This window comes from Pteropus alecto, unplaced genomic scaffold, assembly GCF_000325575.1.
Source record: "Pteropus alecto unplaced genomic scaffold, ASM32557v1 scaffold24, whole genome shotgun sequence".
NCBI classification, from domain to species: Eukaryota; Metazoa; Chordata; class Mammalia; order Chiroptera; family Pteropodidae; genus Pteropus; species Pteropus alecto.
This window is the reverse complement of record NW_006439192.1, coordinates 3,742,363-3,766,277: the sequence shown is the minus strand read 5'-3', so window position 1 is coordinate 3,766,277 and position 23,915 is coordinate 3,742,363. Positions and strand designations below refer to the sequence as shown.

Below are 23,915 nucleotides of genomic sequence, written 5' to 3'. Positions count from 1 at the left end.
CTTTGAAGTTTTTCCTAACTGCTAAGTTAGAATGAGCCCTCATCTTAAAGCTCTTGTAAGAATTTATTTCATTTGTAGCACTTTTAATGAGATTTGTATCACATTTTGCATTAAATTTTAAGGTTCTTAAAGGTAGAGGTCACAACTTATTTATTTTTATTTTCCCTTATAGATGGATATAAAATGTTTAAGTGAATTGATTAAGTGAATTGACAATAATTGTATAAATCTACACAGTGAATAAAAGACCATTAGTAGCCTTGAAAGACAGTCTTGCACCAATGGCTTTATATTTTTTACCTTAATTGTTAGTGTTAAAGTATTATATTTTTCCCTAGACACATTGCCATAAATGATGAACCATTCTTATTTTGTCAAAGAAAGCAAATCTGAAGCATTTCTAATAAATGCCTAATGTATTATAATCATATAATTTTATTATTTTTGCAGTAAACTTGCATGTGGAAGATTAGTTTGTACCTACCCTTTTCGATCTCCTTTCCATCGAGAAAATGTTGCTGTGATTTATGCATATGTACGAGATGTTGTATGTATAACTTTAGACTACAGTCTTCATGGCTCACTTAGAGATCCAATGGTGGTCCGTAATGGCTCTGTATGCGATGTTGGGAGGGTAAATGATTTAAATTTATTTTAAAAATATAGTTATATTTATTTCTTTAATACATATTCTTATTTAACTATCAAATTTTGATTATTTTCTATTGCTATGTAACCCTAAGTATTTGGATAAGGACAAAATAAATAAATTTCACTTTGATTCCAGATATTAAGAGGGAAAAGGACTGTTTGATCCTCTTCAGAATTTCAGTGTTGTGAGCAAGGAAACTCCCAAGTGTTTTGAGGCTGAAGTGGGGATGGGAGAGATAGATCTTGGTAATACATTGTAGTTAAGTACTCTATAGCAGTGGTCTCCAACCCTCTGGCCATGGACAAGTACCAGTCCTCTGTGGCCTGTTGGAAACTGGACCATACGGAAGGAGGTGAGTGGTGAGTGAGCGAGCGAAGCTTCATCTGTGTTTGCAGCTGCTCCCCAGCACTAGCATCACTACCTCAGCTCCGCCTCAGATCATTAGGTGTTAGATTCTCATCGGAGCATTGGTCCCTGGTGCCCAAAAGATTGGGGGCTGCTGTCTTATAGCATGGAAATTCACTTTTCTTTTTGAAGAAAAAAGAAATCCAACTTAGTAATTTGTGTCTCTTTGTGGCCCAGTAGATAAGAGCACAAGTTAATATCTGGCTGTTTAGAATCAAATCTTATGTTTTGACATTTTGCTGGTTACCTAACCACTGTTGGATACCACTACTGTATGTAAAGGGGATAATCATAGCATTAACTCTGTGGGGTTATCGCAAAGATTTAATGAGATAACAGTATAAAGTGCTTAGCACAATGTCCAGCACATAGTCAAAGTTAAATAAAGGTTGGCTATTATTATTGATTGTTGTTATAATTTGTTATTTCTGAGGCTGACACAAATCTGGAGAAAACATGGAGGGCATAAATTTACTTTAAAGTCTCATTTAATTTCTGACCAGATCTTTGTTCATGAGGAACTATAATTTAGTATAAAATGTAAACTTTAAAGACAGACGTGCAGAGATCTGAATTCTGACTCTTCTACTAACTTGATAGATGATTTAGAATAAATTATTTAATATGTGCAATGTATATATTAATAGCCACTTTTAGTGGTTTTATAGTTTAAGTGAAGTTTATGTAGGTAAACATATTGTCTTTTTAATATTGGCTTCCTCTTCATGCCTAGGAGTCATAAATGCCTCCTTAAAGGAGGGATGTTCCAGGAAGCTCAGATATGTTTAGGCTCATATTTAATACAAATTTAATATATATCCTGATTATATTGAGTCGATTTTCTTTCTATTCCAACTTTTGATATGGGCAGTGAAATCAGGATATCGTAATAAAAAATGGTTATTTGGTTACAATTTTTATGTTTGTCTTGTTTCATTTGTATCTTCTATTTCCCTGCCCTGAATCATTTTTAAGATTGTTTTTTTTTTTAGAGCAGTTTTAAGTACACAGCAAAATTGAGAAGAAAGTATGTAGATTTCCCATATACCCCTACCCAAGCATAGCCTCCCTCTTCTCAATATCTCCCAGCAGAGTGGTATATTTGTTATAATTGATAAACCCACATTGACACATCATAGTTACACAAGCACCCACTCTTGGTGTTGTACCCTCTATTAGTTTTTGACCTATATTATTTTCCTTCTCTCTGAAGAACTTCTTTTAACATGTCTTTTAAGGCCACTCTACTAGCAAAAAATTCTCTCAATTTTTATTCATCTGAAGTCTATTTCTCCTTCAGTTTTGAAAGGGTAATTTCACAGTATATAGAACTTATGTTGGTAGGGTTTGTTTTTTTTTTCTGTCAACACTAAATATTTCACTCCACTGTCTTCTAACTGCATGGTTTCTGAGAAGTCAGATGTAATGCTTATCTTTCTTCCTCTATAGGTGAGATTTTTTTTACATTCTGCCTTTTTTCAAGATTAGTTCTTTGGTTTATTGTAGTTTGGACATGATATGCCTAGGTGTAGTTTTTTTGGTGGGCATTTATCCTGCTTCTTGTTTCCTGAGCTTCCTGGATCTGGGGTTTGTTGTCTGACATGAACTCGGGGGTTTTCTTAGTCATTATTGTTTCTTTCTTTTCCTGTCACACTGTCTTTGGTATTCTGTGGGGTTTTTTAGTCAGTGTTCTATTTGCCTTTTAGCTTTTTAAGATTTTATTGGTATATCCTCTAGCTCAGAGATCCTTTCTTCAGCTATTTCTAGTGAACTAGTAAGCCCATTAAAGCCATTCTTCATTTTTGTTTTTGTTGTTTTCACTCTGGAATTTATTTTTGGTTCTTAGGCTTTCCATCTCTTTTCTTACATTGTGCAATTGTTCTTGCATGCTTTCTACTTCATTTATTAGATTCTTTACCATATTAATCACAGTTGTTTTAAACTTCTAGTCTGATAATTCCAATATCCCTGCCATGTCTTATTCTGATGATTGCTTTGTTTCTTCAAATAGTTTTTTTTTTTTTTTTTTTTTTTTTTTTTTTAGAATGCCTTGTACTTTTTCTTGATAGCGGCTATGATGTATCAGTTCAAAGAACTGCAGTAAGTAGGCCTTTAGTAATGTGGCGGTAAGATGTGGGGAGATGAGAAGTGTTCTTTAGTTCTGTAATTAGGTCTCAGTCTTTTAGTGAGTTCATGCCTCTGTACTGTGAATTTTACAAATGTTTCTCGGTTTTTTTCTACTCCTTTCAGACAGGACAGCTAGAGAAGGCTGGAGTTGGATATTTCCATTTTCCCGCATGAAAGTTCAGAAGTGACTGGAATTGGGTATTTCCCTTTTCCCAGATCAGTAACGCTCTGATAAAACCCCATCAGGTTAGCCTCTGGTTAACTCATTTCTCCTGAGGGCAGACCTTCTTAAGAAGAACAGAGTGCTCTTGCTATTTCAAAAATGGTTGCTTTTCCCCTCTTCCTGCCAAACAACAAGGGGATTTTCCTCTGATATTTATTATGAGAACTTGATTGAGCTCTTGGAGGTAAATCCCCCAAAATTCTGGGTGCTCCCCATGACTTCCTCTGAAGTTTTAAATTGTCAGAGTTATCCACACTAAGCCTTCAGTAATTCACTTATCATAGTTCAGGCTTTCCTATCATGTTGCTGGTACCTAAGGTGGTTTCTTCTTGTGAATCTGCTTTGCTAACCTCTGACTTTCTTGTGTCCACTTGCATGTCTTTCCAGTCTTGGGCATAAGTGGTTTGCCGTGTCTCCACTTCTCTTATGGATCCTAGGAGAGTTCTTGATTTTTCAATATGTTTAGCTTTTTGTTAGAACAGAGCGGCGACTTCCAAGCTTCTTACATGTAGACCAGATATTAGAAACCTGAATCATTTTTTAAAAACTAGACTATATTTTTTAGAGAAGTTTTATATTCATATCAAAATTTGTGAAAAGTACAGGGATTTCCTATATACCATTTATCCCTGCATGGGCACAGACTCCTACACTGTCCACAACCCCACCAGAGTGGTACATTTGTTATAATTGATGAATGTACATTGACATGTCATTATCACCCAAAGTCTACAGTTTACATTAGATTTACTTGAAAAATCTCAAAATACTTGGAGATTAAACAACACACTTTGAATAACACGTGCCAAAGGAGAAATATCAAGATAAAATGAAAAATATTTTGAACTAGATGGAAATGAAAATACAACATATAAAAATTTGTGAAGCGCAGCACGAGCAGTACTTAGATGGATTAATTGTATTGAATCGTTACAGTCTTATGTTATATAATTACTGATTGTAATGTTAAGATAGCTGGACTACTCTGACTTTGAATTTTTTTTCCATTAGGTTTGTATAAATGGTGAATGTGTAGAATCGAGGATACCTATAAGTGAATTCTTTACTTGTTCAGAAAAATGCAATGGAAATGGAGTAAGTAAGCACATGATTTATGTTTCCTCAAATCGCATTAATTTTAGACACTTTTCAGCATCACTCATTGATATATTCTACATTTATTGGGTTCCTACTATGTGCTAATGTTGGATCGAAGCCTCTTCTAGAGCTTCCTTAATATTATCTGGAACTGGCCCTCATATCTGGAGGCAGAGAGAGGCTGAAGAAAAAGGCAGATCACTCCAGATTGATAGGTTGCTGGTTTAATAAACAAGGAACTTACTTATGAGGCTTGAATTGGGCAGCTCCAATACAAGGGTTCAGTCACATGCATAGGGGCCCTCAACTGGGTTTAGTCACATACCAAGTCCAGATAGTCTCATAGCCACATTTCTATCTCAAGTTTGTGTCATTGGGTAGCTTCTAGCACAGAGAAAGCAAGTGGAGCACATATTCCAAGCACAGTGGAGGGAATGGGAGCCTCAGATTTCCCAGGTCCAGCTTGTGGGCCAAACCAGTGGTCATGTCTTCTTGATGACCTTTCTGAACAGGTAGGTCCTGCTATATCTACTTTCAATATGGAGCTGAATTGGGTTACTAAATTTGTAGCAATAGGTAGTTATAGAGAACATTATATAGAATTAAATAGGCCATGATTTCTGATTGTGTGGGTCTGGGAAGTACACTCAACAGTAGTCAGGCTTGTGGGCCAAACCAGTGGTCATGTCTTCTTGATGACCTTTCTGAACAGGTAGGTCCTGCTATATCTACTTTCAATATGGAGCTGAATTGGGTTACTAAATTTGTAGCAATAGGTAGTTATAGAGAACATTATATAGAATTAAATAGGCCATGATTTCTGATTGTGTGGGTCTGGGAAGTATGCTCAACAGTAGTCAGGACTATGACTCAACTCCCCTGCCTGGGTGAGGGGAGAGATCAGGCCTCAGAGGTGGCAAGGCTCTTTGCTTGAGGTCCCAAATCAGTCAGACCTGCACCCTGTCAAGTTTCTTGATTAGATCGCACCACTGTCTTGGCTCTGCAGATGAGCAAAGCCACTGATTGGGACTACTATTTGGGTGCTGCAGGTAGGAATATGGACTGCTGAGATACAAGCATTGGTTGTTACAAGCCCCTTCTGCCTTCTCCCTTACAATTAAGATCCTAGTAGGTAAGCCCCATAGATTTTCCCATGATCCCTGTGAGACAAAATCAGAGTGGGGTCTCCCAGGAAGCAGCCCACAATGCTAGGGGACCTTTATGTACACCCTGAGCTCTCTATTCCTATAGGAGGAACTGTAGGCTCAGGGCACACCTCTCGATGTGGTGTTCTGCTGGCCTGTGGGAAGGACAGTGTGGTTAGTGTATTGCCACTCCTCTTACCATTCTAATGCAGTGTGTCTCAGTGATGCATGGGTATACTTTAGTCTTAGTCCTGTGTTCTAGGATTCTCTCAGTGGAATCTGAAGAAATGTTCTGTATATATCTCTTACGTATAATTAATATAAAGGGTGGTTCAAATCCAACATTTCCTTGTGATTTTCTATCTGGATTATCTACCTATTTCATTGTTGAAAGTGGTATGTTGAAGTATCCTACGTTTATTGTATTGCAGTCAATTTCTTCCTTAAGGTCTGTTAGTATTTGCTGAATATATTAGGTGCTCCAATGTGTGTTTATATTATGGTTGCTGTATCATCCTGAAGAATTGACATCTTTATCATTATATAATGACCTTTTCATTTTTTAAATTAAAGTTATTGGTTAATAAAATCAAATACATCTCAAGTATGTAATTTAATATGTCATATATATTGCATATTGTGTTCACCACCAAAAGTTAGATTTCCTTCCATCACCAAATATTTGACCCCACTTACCACATCCACCTACCCCCACACCACCTTCCCTCAAATAACCACTAATCCCCTTTCCATGTCTATGAATTTTTTGTTTCTCATGTTTGTTGCTTTCAGTTTTATATCCTACATATGAGTGAAATCATATGGTTTTCAGCTTTTTCTGTCTGACTTATTTCACTTAGCATAATTATCTCAAGATCTATCCGTGTTATCATAAATGGCAGTATTTTAACTTTTCTTATGGCTGAGTAGTATTTCATTGTATATGCATACCACATTTTTATCCAATCATTTATCGTATGATACTTCAGTTGCTTCTATGTCCTGCCCACCATGTATAATGCTGCTATGAACATTGGGCTGCCTAAATCTTTTTGGATAAATGTTTTCAGGTTTTTAGGGTAAATACCCAGAAGAAGGCTTGCTGGGTCATATGGTAATTCAATTCTTATTTTTTTTGAGGAACCTCCATACTGTTTTCCACAGTGAATATACCTATTTATTATTCCCACTAGCAGTGTAGGAGGGTTCCTTTTTCCCCATAACCTCTCTCCAGCACTTGTTATTACTTGTCTTATTAATGATAATCATTCTAATAGGTGTGAGGTGGTGGTTTTGATTTGCATTTTCCTAATAGCTAGTGAAGTTGAGGATCATTTTATGTCTGTTGGCCATTTATATGTCTTCTTGGGGGAAGTGTCTGTTCAGTTCCTCTGCTCATTTTTTAATTGGATTGTTTGTTTTTTTGTTGTTGAGGTATATGAGTTCTTTGTGTATTTTGAATATTAGGCCCTTATCAGAGACAGTATTTGCAGATATATAATCCTATTAGAAATATTTGCTTCTTTGCCTTGTTGATGGTTTTATATTCAAGTCTTTGATCCATTTTGAGTTAATTTTGGTGTATGGTGATAGAAGTCTAGTTTTCTTCTTTTGAATGTGGCTTTCCAGTTTTCCCAGGACCATTTATTGAAGAGGCATTCCTCTCACCATTATATGTTTTTGGCTTCTTTGTTGAAAATTATTTGCCCATATATATATGAGAGTTTAATTCTGGACTCTTAATTCTATTCTTTTGGTCTGTGTGTCTGTTTTTTGGCCAATACTGTGCTGTTTTAATCATTGTCGCTCTGTAGTGTAATTTGAAGTCAGGCAAAGTGATTCATCTGGCTTTGTTCTTTTTTTCTCAGGATTGCCTTGGGTATTTGGGCTCTTCTGTGGTTCCATACAAATCTGGTAGTTTTTTTTTTGTTGTTCTATTTCTTTAAAAACGCTATGGGATTTTGATTGGGATTGCATTAAATCTGTGTAATGCTTTAGATAATAAGGTCATTTTAACTATGTTGATTCTTCCAATCCTTGAACGTGGAATATCTTTCCATAGCTTTGTGTCTTTTTCAATTTCTTTTAATAATGTTTTATAGTTTTCAGTATAAGTCCTTCACTTGTTAGGTTTATTCCTAGATATTTATTCTTTTTGTTGCAATTAAAAAAGGATTTTTTTTCATTTCTTTTTCTGAAATTTTATTGTTAGCATATAGGAATGCTATGGATTTTTGAACATTGATTCTGTATCCTGAAACTTTACTGTATTTGTTTATTCTAATAGTTTTTTTTAGTGGAATGTTTAGAGTTTTCTATAAAGAATTCATGTCATCTGCAAAAAGTGACAATTTGACTCCTTCATTCCTAATTAGATGCCTTTTATATCTTTCTCTTGCCTGATTGCTCTAGTTAGGACTTCCAATGCTAACTTGAATAATAGTGGTGATAGCTGACAGCCTTGTCTTGTTCCTGATTTTAGAGGGAAGTTTTTTTTAACTTTTCTCCATTAATTAAGATGTTAGCTGAGGGTTTGTCATATATGGCCTTTATTATATTGAGGTACCTTCCTTCTATTCCCATTTCATTAAGTGTTTTAATCATAAATGGATGCTGTAGTATCTTATCACATGCTTTCTGCATCTATTGATATGATCATATGATTTTTTTATTCTTTATTTTATGTGGTATATCACATTAATCAATTTGTATATAATAAACCATCTCTGTGACCCTGATATGAACCCCACTTGATAATGATGTATAATCTTTTAAAGGAGTTGTTGTATTTGATTTGTTAGTATTTTGTTTAGAATTTTTACATCTGTGTTCATGAAAGATATTGGTCTATAGTTTTCCATTTTTGTGTTATTTACCAGGTTTTGGTATCAAAGCAATGTTGGCTTCTAAAAAGAGATAGGAAGTACTGCCTCTTCTTCAATTTTGGGGAAAAATTTGAAAAGAATAGGTGTTAAATCTTTGAATGATTGGTAGAATTCACTGGTGAAGCCTTCTGGTCCCAGACTTTTCTTTTTTGGAAGGATTTTGATGATTTCGATTTCCTTATTGTTGTTCAGTCTATTTAGATTTTCCAGTTCTTCATCATTCAGTCTAGGAAGGTTGAATATTTCTAAGAACTTTTCCATTTCTTCTAGGTTATTAAATTTGGTATCATATAATTTTTATAGTACTCTTGTTATGATCCTTTGTATTTCAGTGATATCTATTGTAACTTTATTTCATTTCTGATTTTGTTTATTTGTGTCATTTCTGCTTTTGTTTATTTGTGTCTTTTCTCTTTTCTTTTTGGTAAGTCTAGCTAGGGGTTTGTCAATTTTATTAACCTTCTCAAAGAACCAGCTCTTTGATGTATTAATTTTCTTTCTATTGTCTTTTTGTTTTCAATTTTATTTAATTCTACTCTAATTTTTATTTCCTTCCTTCTGTTGAGTTTGGGCTTCATTTGCTCTTTTTTATTTTCTAGCTTTTTAAGATTTAATATTAGGTTGTTTTTTGGAGATCATTTTTGTTTCTTGAGATAGGCCTGTAATGATATGAATTTTTTTTTTTTTTGCCGCTTTCGTCGTGTTTTGATATATTGTATTTTCATTCTTGTTTGTTTCTCTAGATCTCTCCTTTTAATTCTTCTATGACCCAGTCTTTCTTTAGTAGCATGTTTTAATCTTCACATTTTTGTGGTTCTTCTCACTTTTTCTTTTCAATCGATCTCCAATTTTAAAGCATTATGGTCAGAGAATATACTTAGTATGATTTTAATCTTCTTAAATTTATTTAGGAAGTTTTATGTCCCAATATATGGTTTATATTTGAGGCTATTCCATGTGTGCTAGAGAAGAATATATATTTTGGTGTTCTGGGATGAAAAACTCTGTAATTATCATTTACACCCATTTGGTCTAATATGTCATTTAAGGCCAATATTTTCTTATTGGTTTTCTGTTTGGATGAAATATCTATAGTTGTCAATGGGTATTTAGTTATATTACTATAATTATGTTTGTCAGTTTCTCCCTTTAGTTCTGTTAGTAGTAGCTTTATGTGTTTTGGTGTTCCCAGGTTGGGTACATATATATTGATGTTTTATGTATTCTTGATATATTGTCCCTTTTATTATTGTGAAATGTCCATTATTTTCTCTTGTTACCTTTTGATCTTGAATTCTGTTTTGTCAGATATAAGTACAGCTACACCGACTTTTCTCTGAATGTAATTTGCTTAGAGTATCATTTTCCATCACTTCACTTTGAGTCTATGTTTGTCCTTGGAACAGAGCTATGTCTCTTGAGTATAGCATAGAGTTTTCTTTTTTGATACAAACTACTACTTTGTACCTTTTAATTGTTGATTTCAGTCCATTTACATTTAGGGTGATTATTGATAAAAAGGATTTTCTATAGCCATTTTATGTTTTGTTTTCTCGTGGCTCTCTTTTTTATGTACTATTTTACAATTCTAGATTTTTGTGGTTACCATTAGAATTATGCAAAAGGAAGTTTCATATGTACAGTAGTTCTTTTTCTTCTGATTGCATCTTATCTCCATTTACCTGTGCAAGTTCAATCTTTTACCCCAACTTCTTTTATGTTTTCATTGCCACAAATTACCCCTTCTTATGCTGTGAGTTCATTTCCAAATTGCAATATTGTCTTCTTCTTTTTAAATAATTTTTTTAGCTCCTTTAACTTTTATGTTATTCTTAAGTGTTTGATGCCCTATTTTGAACAAGTGTTGTGGTTTCCTGGTTCTGTCTGCTAAGTTATCTTGCTCATAGTTTTGTATCTTTTTGTTTCATGTAGAAGAACACCTTTCAGTATTTCCTGTAATTCAGCTATTGTGGTGGTAAACTTCCTCAACTTCTATCTGTTTGGTAAAGTCTTTATTTCTCCTTCATACTTACAGGATAATTTGGCTGGATATATTATTCTAGGCTGGTGACTTCTCTTTTTCAATACTTTGAATATTTGATCCCACTCTCTCCTAGCTTGTAGAGTTTCTAGTGAAAAATTCGGTGATAATTAAAGGGATTTCATTTATAGGTTACCATCTGCTTTTCCCTGGCTGCCTTGAAAATTCTTTCTTTATCATTAATTTTTGGCAATTTTAATACAATTTGCCTTGGGAAAGGCCTTTTTAGATTGAGATAATTAGGTATTCTGTTTGCTTTTTGTATCCAAAGATCCAGTTCTTTCCAAAGGTTTGGGAAATTTTTGTTAATTATTTGTTTGAATAGGCTCTCACGTTTTTTTCTTCCCCTCTTTACTTTCTGGTATACCCACTATTCTTATATTGCTCGTTCTAATGGAGTTATATAGTTCTCACAGCATTTTCATTTTTTTCTTTTTTTAAATCTCAATTCTCTCTCTTCTTCCCCCTAGTCATTTTTAGATTTCTGTCTTCTGTGTTACTAATGCTTTCCTCCATCTGGTCTGCTGTGTTTTCTAAGCTTAGGATTCATTCTTCTCTTTTACTGTGTTCGTCAGCTCCAGAATTTTTATTTGGTTCTTTTTAATAGTTTTAATCTCTTTAGTGAAGTACTTTTATTATTCATTGATTTTATTTCTGAGTTTGTTGAATTACTTTTCTGAGTTTTCTTATATCTCATTGAGTTTTTTTCTAAACTGCAATTTTGAATTCTCTCATTTAAATTACATATTTAAGGTTATTTTCTGGAGATTTTAAATTTTCTTTTTGAATTTCTTTTTGGTTATTCGTTGTGCTTGATGGATATTTTTCTGCCTGGGCATTTGTGGAAATGTAAGTTGCTTTTTAAATGAATTTATCGATAAGTAGAGAAAACAAAACATGAATTTCTTTGTTTTGTAGTAGGTGGAGCAGAAGCCCAAGTTTTTTTTCTCTTACCTGCACTGCTGAGGCTTCTGGGAATTCTATTGGGTGGTGCTAACTAGGCTGTGGAAAATCTCCATATTCTCCAGCAGGTGGGCATCCCCTCCATGATCCGATTTCTTTGGTCTCAGGGCAGTACTCCTGTTGATTGGAAGAGACAGGCTGTGGATTTCCTCCTGTGTGCTCTTAGTGTTACCCACCTTAGCCAGAAGCTGCCCATAGGGCAGCTCTGAGTTGAAGACGCTTCCACTAAGTTGTGCAGTGATGGGTGGGGGATGGAATGGGGAGTGAGTGTGCAGATTCCAGTTCTTCTCTTACTGCAATGAGTAAAGACCACTTAGATTGGAAAGTGTTTTTTTTTTTTTTTTGCCTCCCAGCTCTCTCATGATTTGCTGAGAGAGAATCTTGTTGTCCAGTGGGTCACAGAGGGATGGAGTTGGCAGATTACCTGTCTGTGGAATCCTTTGTTTGATGCTGGTAGACTTTGGAGCACTGCAATGCAATTTTTTTTGCATTGTTTCCCTGCTCCTGTGCCTGGGCCCACCTTCAGGGTATGCCAGCCACCCAGGTCTGACTGCTGTCACTGCCCCTCTGGTCTGGTCTACCCAATGAGGACTGCATCCCAGCCCTTCACTACTATTGCATATGATGGGGCTGCAGTGAGCATGAGTCTGCGGGAGGCTTCTGTCTTTGTCCTTTTTCTTCTTTGTCCTATCTCTGTTGTTCACTTAGATAAACCTAACTTCAGGTGTCTCTGCATAGCTGTCACAGACATGTTTGTGTGTTGAGCAGGGAATTCTTTGTTGAATTATATCTGTCCAACTTGTTGTAACTTAAAGGGAAGAGACTTGGAGGTCCTTTTATGCTGCCATACTGCTGACCTCACTTCTCCCAGCATGCTTTTTTAATACAAAACATTTGACTTCTAAGAATTTTTTAAATTTTATTATTAGTTTCAAGTATACAGTACATTGGTTAGACATTTATATAGTTTATAAAACAATCCCCCTAATTGCTCTTTCTCCCCTCTGGCTCTCCACCTAGCCATTACATTAATGCTAACTGCATTCCCTATGCCATGCTCCCCATCCCTATGACCGTCTATCACATACTTATTTGTACTTCTTTAACCCTTCACCTCATTCTCCCAGCTCCCAAACTCCCCTCTCCCCTGGCCTTCACCAGATTGTCTTCTATATTTGGTGTCTGCTTTTGATTAGTTTGTTCTTTTTGTTCCTAAGAATTTTTTGATATTTTAAACATTGCCTAATAATCGTTATGAGAAATGATAATATATAATGTTACTTGTATTTTAACCATTCTCATGTGTTAAATATTAAATGATGTTTGATTCTTTATTATTATCAAAATTTGCTTTGATGAACAAACATATATAAATATTTATAAGCATTCTTTTATTTTTAATAGGATAGATTCCAGAAGTGGAATTATAGAGTGTAAGGCGGTAATCCCTTTTAAGATAGTCATTTAAATTTTTTAAATGCTTTCAGAAAGTTTTATAAATTTATAATAATAAACATATGGATATGCCTCTTTCAATTATTTGTCTCCTCTAAGTGCTCTTTTATTTTTAAGATTTGCCATTTTCATATGTGAGAGAAAGTTCTCTATTGTTTTCATTAACTGTGCTTTGACTATTGATGAGATTGAATATATTTTCATATATTTAATAATGATGCATTGATCAGAAAATGATGTATTCCTACCTTTTTCTTATTGGGCTTCTAAATTCCATGTGGTGTCTAAGATGTAGTACTATGTATATTATTCATTTGTCAGATATGCATAATGGCTGTTTTATTTTATTGGCCTATTCTCACAGTGGTAAAATATCGTTTTATGTTTTGTAGCAATTGGTAAAAATCAATTAAATATAAAATTTGATATGTCAACTTTTCTAATTTTTGTATCTTGGATTATTTGTTCAAGTCTTTGTTACTGTCTTAAGGAAAGTTTTGCAGTTCTCTTCACATGATGTTGCATGTTCTTTGTTAAAATTATTTTCACATATTTCATAGTTTCGTTGCTAGTGTGATTAGGGATCTTTCACCATTACATTTTGTGTCTAGAAAAGTTAAGGATATTTGCATATTTATTTCTATTCAGGCAACTGGCTAAATTATATAAAATTATTGAGGTTTTTGGTAGACAGTCATCTCTTAAAACTAACAATAAAATTTCCCACTTATGTCTAGTAGCTGTACTTTTAATTATTATATTGCTTTATTATATTAACTAGATCATAAAGGAAAAATTAAAATAATACGACTTCCTGAGTACCTTGAAAGTCATCCTTGATCTCTGACACAAACAGATTCTTCTTTAATTGTCCAGTCACATATGTGGAATCAATCTCTCTATGGGAAACTCTGATACTTTTGAAAAAGAAATAGTATTCAAGACCATAATTAGATCTCCAGGGATATACGCTATATTTTGTTTTTCATACAAAGACTTAAGGTATAGTGGAGAAACAATGAGACTACTATTTACCTTTATAAAAGCAGAATTACCCTTTTCTCAAAAGTTCATTGGTTTGGAGGGTATGGAAGAATATGTGGATCATTAATTATACTCTTGCCATAATAGCTTGAAAATTGGAAAGAAATGTTTGAGAAGAGTTTTCAGATATTAGACAATAAGCAACATAAAACTTTGTTCCCTAAGAGAAGAGAAACAAGGAAATGTGTCCTATGATTGCCCTGGCTCTATTCCTGATGTCAGTTTTTGGTTTACAATACCATGAGTGGATGGAATTTGTAAGGCAGAGTTCCTAAGAAGAGGCAGTAATATGCAGGAAGAGTTTCAGAAATTTGCATAGAGGTCCTCATAGGTCTGTTCATGAATATGAAACCCCACAGATCAGGGAAAGAATGAGAGTACTTTAAGCTGAACAATTTCAGTGTTTACAGAGGGCCAGCAGATATTTGAGTTATGATTAAAGTGAAGAGATTTTGTGAAAACCTGGGATAATCATTAGAGATACCAGAAGTGTCATACTAGTAGCACTACTAAATTAACTCTAGAGAAAAGGATATTCTAAATTTTCCCTATCAAAGCCTTAAAAACAAACCTGATCAAGCTGTTCTGCAAGTAACTTAACTGCCTCTCAGCACAAAGTACAGCAATCTTTAAAGGAAAACAACAAAATGCAGGCATTCTACACAATGTAATATTGACAATATCTAGCATAAAAATTTAAAAAGTAACAAACTTGCAAAGAAGGAGAATTATGTGACCCATACTTTGAGAAAAAAATTCGTCAGTAGAAATAGCCCCCGAAATGTTAGCTGATAGAGACTTTAAAAAGCTATTATAGCTGAGTCATATTCCATTTTATATATGTACCACATCTTTGGATAATGAACACATAATGCAATATACATATGTAATGTCAAAATGTACGCTTGAAACCCAAATAATTTTATTAACCAATGTTACCTCAACAAATTTAATTTAAAAAAAGCTATTGTAAATTTTCTCATGGATCTAAAAGAAAACATTACCATAATGAGAGAAATGAGAGATACGAAAAAATACACATGGAATTTCTAGAAATGGGAAAATGCTATAATTGAAACGAAACATTCTGCAAATGGGATTAACAACAAAACAGGCAAAACAGAGGATAATATCAGTGAGCTTAAAGGTAAGGCAATAGAAACTATTCAAATGGAAGCAAAAGATAAAAACACTGAAAAAGATGAACCAGAGGGATACTATCAAATGTTTCAGCAGTTGCAGAAGGAGAAGAGAAAGAGAGGAGACTGGAAATATTAAAATAATTTTTAAAATTTGATAAAAATCATAAACTCAAGTTCCAAGAAGATCAATAAATTTCAAATCAGTAAAGCACAAAGAAATACAAACAAAAGCACATTATAATCAAACAAACAATGAAGAGAATATTTTAAATGTGGTCAGAGAAAAAGATCCATTATTTCCAGAGGAAGAATGATAAGAATGACTTCAGACTTCTTATCAGAAAATATGTAAGATAAAAAACAAATGGCATAATTTAAATGAGAGGAAAAAACTGTCAAGTTTAGTATTCTATAGATCCAATGAGAATCTTTCAAAAATTAAGGCTAGAAAATACTTTTTTATATCTCTCAGATATAAGCATCTGAGAGAATTTATTGCTATGCACTACAGGAAATATTAAACTACACTCAGGTGGAAGGAAAATAATGTCAGATGTAAGTATGGGTCTACACAAAAGTAATGAAGAGTGCCAGAAATGAAAAAGAAGTGGATAAATATGAAATACTACATTTCATTGAAATGTTTTAAAAAAGACAATTGACCGTTTGAAATAAACACACTAATAATATACTATGGCATTTATAACAGAGTAGTCTTGCTGTGCTCTCCTCTCAAGACCACCTCAAAAGTATAACTAAACCACAAGACAACTGTCATTTAGAATTTCCTGAAGTCTAGCTGGACAGAAGTCCTATAACTAAGGATATACGTAAGAAGCCACTTGGCACTGATAGTAAGGGTGGAGATACAGAATGGGCTGGTCCCACACACATATGTGGTGGTTAAGAATTGAGAGGGCTATCTTGGCTGTGGAGGTCCCCCATGAAGAGCAAGGGGTCTCAGCTCCACACCAGGCTCTCTAGTTCAGGATTCCATATGATTTTACTTATATGTAGAATCTGAAAAAAAAAAAGTAATTGATGAAACGAAACAGAAACAAACTCATAGATACAGAGAACATTTTGATCGTTACCCAGGTGAGGCAGTTTTGGAGCATGGGTGAAAGAGGAGAAGGAATTAAAAGGAACAAATTGTGAAATAGTCATGGGCGTGTAAAGTATGGCATATAAAATACAGTCAATAATAGTGTAAAAACTATGTCTTGTGTGAGATCTATTGGGGGTAATCACTTAATAAGTTGTATGAATGTGCAGTCACTATATTGTACACTGCAACTAATATAATATTGTATGTTAATGGTAATTGAAAATAAAAAGTTATTTAAAAAACAATGTAAAAATTGCCATCATAACCATTTTTAAGTGTCAGTTCAGTAGTTACGTTTATTTACATTGTTGTGAAAAAGATCTCCAGAACATTTTCATCTTGCAAATCTGAAACTCTAGTACCAATTAAACAACTCTTCTTTCCACCATTGCAACAGACCCTGCAAACCACCGTTCTGTTTTGTTTCTATGAACTTGACTACTTTAGATACCTCATGTAAATTGAATAATACAGAATTTGCCTTTTAGTAATGGCTTATTTTACTTAGCATAACATTCTCAAGGTTTATCCATGTTGTAGCATATGACATGATTTCCTTCCTTTTTAAGGTTGAATAATATTCCTTTGTACATATATACCCTATTTTGTTAATATAATCATCTGTTGATGGACATTCAGATTGTTTCTACCTCTTGGCTCTTGTGAATAATGGTGCTAAATGAGTATACAAGTGTCACTTGAGATTTTGCTTTCAATTCTTTTGTGTATGTACCCAAAAGTTGGATTGATGGATCATATGGTAGTTCTGTTTTTAATTTTTTGAACAATATCTATACTGTTTTCCAATACAATTGTACTATTTTACAATCCCACCAACAGTGTTTAAGAATTCCAGTATCTCCACACCTTTGCCAACACTTGTTTTTGTGATTTTTTAAAAAAATAGTAGTCACCCTAATAGGTATAAAGTGATATCATTGTGGTTTTTATTTGCCTTTTTCTTATGATTAGTGATGTTGAGCATCTGTTCATATTTTTGTTGGTCATTTGTATATCATTTTTGAAGAAATGTCTGTTCAAGTCCTTTTCTCATTTTTTAAATAGGTTATTTGATTTTGTTGTTGTTGAGTTGTAGGAGTTTTTGTATATTCTGAATATTAACCCCTTATCAGATATATGATTTGCAAGTCTTTTCTCATTTCATAGGTTTTCTTTTCACTTTGTTGGTTGTATCCTTGGATGCACAAAAGTTTTTAAGGTTGTAGACCCATTTGTCTGTTTTTACTTTTGTTGATTGTACTTTTAGTGTCATATCCAAGAAATTGTGTAGTCCAGTGTTATGAAGCTATTTTTCTGCATTTTTTTCTTGCGTTTTATAGTCTTAGGGCTTACATTTAAGTCTTTAATCCATTTTGAGTTAATTTATATTAACTCAAATTTATGTGCATGGTATGACGTATGGGAAACTTTATTCTTTTGCATTGGCTATCTAGTTTTCCCAGCACCTTTTTCTAAAGAGACTCCTCTTTCTCTACTGAGTGGTCTGGGCACCCTTGTCAAAGATCATTTGGCCATATCAGTAATATATTACTGATAGCAATAACTGAATAAATAAATGGAGATAAGGGAAAACCCTTATAGTATAACCAATATAGAAGGAATAATTGAGTTAAATAATTATCAATGGATGCTGAAACTAGTGGATGAAAGTTTTATGGGACCTAGATACTTACATCATCTTACAAGTATCTCCTTATAAATTAATTATTAATTATAATGGAAGCATATAACTTAGAGAGGAAAAACTTGGATGATCGCACCTTAACCATGTGGTCCAAAAGTAACAGCATGATATTAGAACAAACTGACAAGTGTCTCCTAAGAAGGCCAACATCACTTATGTGAACTATTCCAGAGTAAAAGTATACACACACACACCCCATCATGAAAGTGGTATGATGGGACATTGGATACCCTGAACACAGTACCTTTTTCCTTTGTACATCGAAGCTGTGGAATAGAGAAATTAGATTCATGTTCTTAAATTGAGATCTTAGAAACTGAGAGATGTTTTATATTATTTTGAGAGGTAGCATAGCATAATGGTCAAGGGCAGGGCTTCTGAAACCAGGTTGCTTGGGTTTAAATCTTGGTTCTATCACTTACCAGCCATGTGACTTTTGCCTCAGTTTTTTCATCTGTAAAGGGGTAATAATAATAGTCCTGATCTCACAATGTTGTTGTAAAGATTGAATGAGTAAATCTGTATAAAGTGCTCAGAATAAAAACTCACACATAGTGAGCACCATAAAGATGTTTGCTATTATTATTATTTGATAATTAATTTATTAATTATAGAAACCTGCAGTTCCTAATGCTATGCTGTATCTATGTATCTGGTATCTGCTTCTAATACAAAAAGCCTTTGCCTAAAACTCAAGCAAATAAAAGCAAAAAAAAAAAAAAATACCAATAAGGAAATTTAACTTTGGGTGGTGAACACATAATGCAATACACATATGACGTATTATTGACTTGTACAATTGAAACCTGTATAATTTTATTAGCCAATGACACCTAAAAAAATTTAATTAAATAAAAAGTAAAACCTGATAATGGTCAAGGGCAGTGTTATGTTCTTAAATATTTAATGTCTCATGTTCTACCAACTGACCTAGCAAGGTGTTGCTTCTAAAACTGCCAATAAAATCTCATGCGATTGGCAAAAACAAACAAACAAATGTTTAATAACCACCTGAGGGAGGTAAAGTCTTCATTTGTAAGTACAAATACTTCAGAATACCACATGATGTCACTGAACTTGGGAAGAGATGTGTACTGTCAGCTCTGGGAGCTGGTACTAGCTGGCTACAGCACACCACTAAAAGTGTCTCATTGTCATTAGAATTTAAATATCTGTTTTTGAAATTGCACTCTAAATTTTCAGGTGAGCATTTGAAGCTGTTAAATTTTCTCGATGCAAATATTGTGAGCCTTCATAGCTTTTTTAAAGCAGTTTTGTGTGTGTGTGTGCACAGACACACATGCTTTAGGCTATGAAATCATTTGATTTATAAGTTTACCTCTCTAAATAAATCAAACAAAATTACACTAGATGAAAATACAAAAGTAAAGTTGATGATCTGTCTGATCATTTTACTTTCTATGAGAAAATATTCTTAAATGCTCATTTAAATTTTTAAAAATGATCCTAGGTGTGTACTTCCAAGTTGAATTGTCATTGTTCTCAGGGATTCCAACCTCCAAATTGCCAGCAGAGTAGCAGAGAAACTTCTGTATTGCTTGAAAAACCAGGCAAGTATCTATTTACATATCCATTTAATAAAATTCTCAAATAGCCTATCTTCATAAAAACAAAGTTATATTTTTGTCACTGAGGAAGAAGCCAATATTTGTAATTAAAAGGTAAATAGGCTTCTTTCAAGAAATGGAAACCAAACATGCCTTCTTAGCTTTGCTCTTTTTTTAATTTTAACTCTCAAATATCATGATTGAAGCTGAGAGTATCTTTTAAAATTTTTATTTACTGATATCATTGATTTTCACCTTTAAGGGTATCTTTCAACATTTCCTCCTTTTATAATTGATCCTGTAATCTCAGCTCTACACAAACATTTCCTCTGTGCCTAGCACTGTTACTATGTGTTCATTATAGAAAAAATAAAGGAAATCAAAGATAAGTTTTTACTGTGAAGGGGTTTACAGTTTAAATGAGAAAAATCCGTAAATTGTTGTTAAAGAGATCACAGAGGGATCTCTGAACATCTAGCACAATGTTCAATTCTTTCACCATGACTTTAGTTTATGTTATTCATTCATTGATTTAGCAAATATTTATGGAACTCCTAATATATGCTAGGTGCTGGTCATATGGCACATGGGATGTATAATACCAAAATAAAGCCCTTCTACTTAAGGATCTTAAAGAATATGTTTTGGGCACCCAGTGCTAACTAGTTGCATAATTAGGGTTAGGAATCAAGTCTCCTGATTTTTATGCCAGTGCTGTTTTAGTAGCACTGCAATGGTTCCATATATAAAAACAGATCTCTAATGTCAAAAAGCCAACAATCTAGTAAAGAAAAACAGGATATGCACAAATATAGTGAAATTCTATGATAATGCATCTTGTTACTGAATATTTATTGGATAACCTTGCAATCACACGATCCCACTTCATATATTTTTGAAAATTTTCAGTCCCATTAACAGTGTTATGGTGAGATTTTGCTGTAGATTCTATATAATGTAGAATACGTTGCAGCTTTCTAGAACTTGGTCTCTATTCTTTTAGAATGAGAGATAATAGAGATAGTCCAAAGAATCATAATAGAATTATGATTATATTATTTGTCCATGTTATTTGAATAATAACAAAAATTAAGAACATTGTAATTAGTTTGCTGCAACTTGAAAGTTAGACAGCTTAATTTTTTTACCCTGATTTTAAAATGTATTTTTATTTTTAGGTTTAATCATGGAAAGAACTTTTTGGAAGGCTGAAAAGAACCGGTGGCTTCTGGGTTTCTATATTGCTTTACCTGTTCTCATTATAACAATCGTAATAGCTATTTCATGGAATCGTTTGAAAAAGTGGTTCACCAAAGAAGAGGAATCCCTAAGTAGTGGGTAAATTGAATTTGTGTTCTGAAGTTAAACTTTAGTACCATTTGAATCTAATCATATATAAGACATTATCATAAGCAGCAACAGGGACTTTTACAGGGACTTTGAGTACTACTTTAGTATCTCACTTAATTATGTGTGATAATTTTGAAAATTCCCATTTTAGAGATACAAAAATTTGGGAGTGTAGTTTAAGTAACTTGGCCAAAGTCTGTCTTTTAAATTGAGAGAAGAAAACCTCAAATGTATCCACATCTATTGCTTTCAAATACCCTAGTGGCTCTCAAAGTGATCTGTGTCACTTAAAGAAGAAACACCAGAAAATACTTAATAAATACTATTAAAAATGAAGATTTCTGGGCCTTATCATATATGAAATATTTCAATGTGCATTGCTGCCTCATGTATGAAATAATTTAAAAAAATTTTTTTGTATAAAATCTTCAGAAGGTGAATTTATAATTTAGCCTGCAACATATTTTTACTTTTTAAAAAAGTAATTCAAACACAAGGAGAACAAGGTTTCAAACACCCATTTGCCCACCATTAGAAATTTTAAAAAATGTTAATATTTTTCTTATTTTTTTATGAGGTAACCACTGCATCTACAGCTATAATCTCCTTCTAGTATTATCTTCCTCGCTGCAGAGAAAAATCTGAAAGTTGATGTATGTTACTTATTTTTACCACATATGGCTGTATGTGCCATATCCATGTGCCATATCTAGAATTATATATAATTTTAAATATTTATAGTTTTTTATAGGCACATTTCCTCTTCTAATTCTAATTTCATTTTTTTCTCTTTTTATTTTTCATGATCAGTCTTCTTAGAAGTTTTTCTATTTGATTAGTAATTTGAAAAATAGTTTAGTTTTGTTGAGATCTTTATATTTCCTTTATGTTTATTATACTTAAGTTTTGCTCTTTTCCTTTTTGTTCGACCTTTGCTCTGTTTCAAATCTAGCTTTCTTGAATCTAATTCTTTGTTTATTAATTTTAAATCTCTTATTTTCTAACATATGTTTTAAAAGCTAAAACTTTCCCCTTTATATATCATTTTATCTACCCTCTCCAGTTTTTAAGATATAGTTGACATTCGGTTCAAAAAATTAGAAATTTCCAGTATGATTTCTTGTTTAAATCATGACTGAATTTTATTCTTTAGTTTTCAGTTATGTGATTTATTTTTGTTGCTATAAAAATCATTTTCCAATTTTATTACTTATCGGGAGAAACTTGACTTTATTATTTAGACTTTCAAATGTTGGATCCGGAAAAGAAGTCAATTTTTGTAAAAATGTGTGGTTGATATGTATGCTGAGATTATTGTGACATGGTATGTTTGTTTCTTTGTTTTTAGAATAACTTTTTATTTTATTTTTATTTTTTATTAAATTTATTGGAGTGACATTGGTTTTAAAATTATATAGATTTCAAGTGTACAGTTCAATAATACATCATCTGTATATTGCATTATGTGTTCATCACCCAAAGTCAAATCTTTTGTCACTATATATTTGACCCCCTTTACCCTCATGTACCTCCCCCACCCTCCCTTTCATATAGTAACCACTAAACTGTTGTGTGTGTCTTTGAGTTTTGTCTTATTCATTTGTTACTTTCATTTACTCATATCCCACATCTGAGTAAAATCATATCATTTTCAATTTTTTCTGTCTCAGTTATTTTGCTTAGCATGATAATGTCAAGATCCATCCATGTTGTCACAAGTGGCAATGTTTCATCGTGCTGTTTCAAATTATCTTTATACTTACTATTTTTTTTTCTTGTCTGCTTGATAATTTATTTATTTTCTGTGAGCTGGAAAGTGAAGTTTTCCAATATGTCATGACTTTCCTTCTGATTGTTGAAACTTCTGCTTTATATATTCTTAGGCAGTGAATAAATTTCTGATATTCAATTTAGTTATTTTGTTCTTGGTGTGTTTTCTTTTTATCATTAATAATTGTATCCTAAATTCTGTTGTCACTTTTTTATATTGCTATACCAACTTGTTATTTGAAAGTTAGATTTACCTAGTATGTCTTTTTTTCATCCATTTTTCATTTTTTTATCAGATTAAAGATTTTATTTTCATAAAGGGAAACATTTTTTTCTTTTTCATCTTTATTGAAATATAGTAGACAATTAGCTGCTTGTATTTACATTGTACAATCCAATGAGCTTTTTTTTCACTTATAGTTGTCATACAATGATATACTAGTTTAAGTTGTATAACATAGTGATCAGAGATCACATAACTCGCAAAGTGATCACCCCTCTTCCCTCTTACATATTTATAATAACATTATTAACCATCCTTCCCATGCTATACTCTGTATCTCCATGTCTATTCTGCAACTATCCATTTGTACCCCTTAATCCCTTTGCCTTTTTTTGTCCTCCCTAACCCCCTCCCATCTAGTATCCTTCTAAATATTCTCTGTATCTATGACTTTATTTCTGCTTTTGTTGTTATTGTTGTTGTCATTGATTTTGTTCTTTAGATTCCACATGCAATATTTGTCTTCCTATATCCAACCCATTTCATTCAACACAATACCCTCTAGGTCCATCAAGGCAATATCTTTTTCCATCCCCTTCCTTTTAGTGTGTGCATATCTTTTAATCTGAAGTGAGTCTCTTATAGGTAGCATATATAGGGGTCTTGTTTTCTTATCTATTCAGCCATGCTGTCTTTTGGTTGGAGCGCTTAAGTTTTTCCATTTGAGGTACTTGTTGATAGGAATGTAGCTGTTACCATTCTTTATTCCTGTTTTTGATACATGTTTTTTCTTCTCAAGTCCCTCCAACATTTCCTGTAATACTGGCTTGGTGTTGATAAATTCCTTTAGCTTATTTTTGTCTGGGAAGCTCTTTATCTGTCTTTTGATTCAAAATGATAGCTTTGCTGGATAAAATATTTGTGGTTGTAGATCCTGGGTTTTTATGGCATGAATATTTTGTGCCAAGGCCTCCTGTCCTGCATAGTTTCTTTTGAGAAATCAGTGGCCAG

General features: G+C 33.2%; 1 protein-coding gene across 1 annotated transcript in view; it reads left to right on the top strand.

The window, feature by feature from the left end:
* Positions 1 to 23,915, top strand: part of LOC102879427 (disintegrin and metalloproteinase domain-containing protein 32) — a 149,365-nt gene that overhangs the window by 94,869 nt on the left and 30,581 nt on the right. The window contains exons 16-19 of the mRNA XM_015592805.1: positions 451 to 634; positions 4,419 to 4,502; positions 19,465 to 19,564; positions 20,740 to 20,899. Of these exons, the coding sequence (XP_015448291.1) occupies positions 451 to 634; positions 4,419 to 4,502; positions 19,465 to 19,564; positions 20,740 to 20,899 (528 nt within the window). The remainder of the gene's footprint in view (positions 1 to 450; positions 635 to 4,418; positions 4,503 to 19,464; positions 19,565 to 20,739; positions 20,900 to 23,915) is intronic.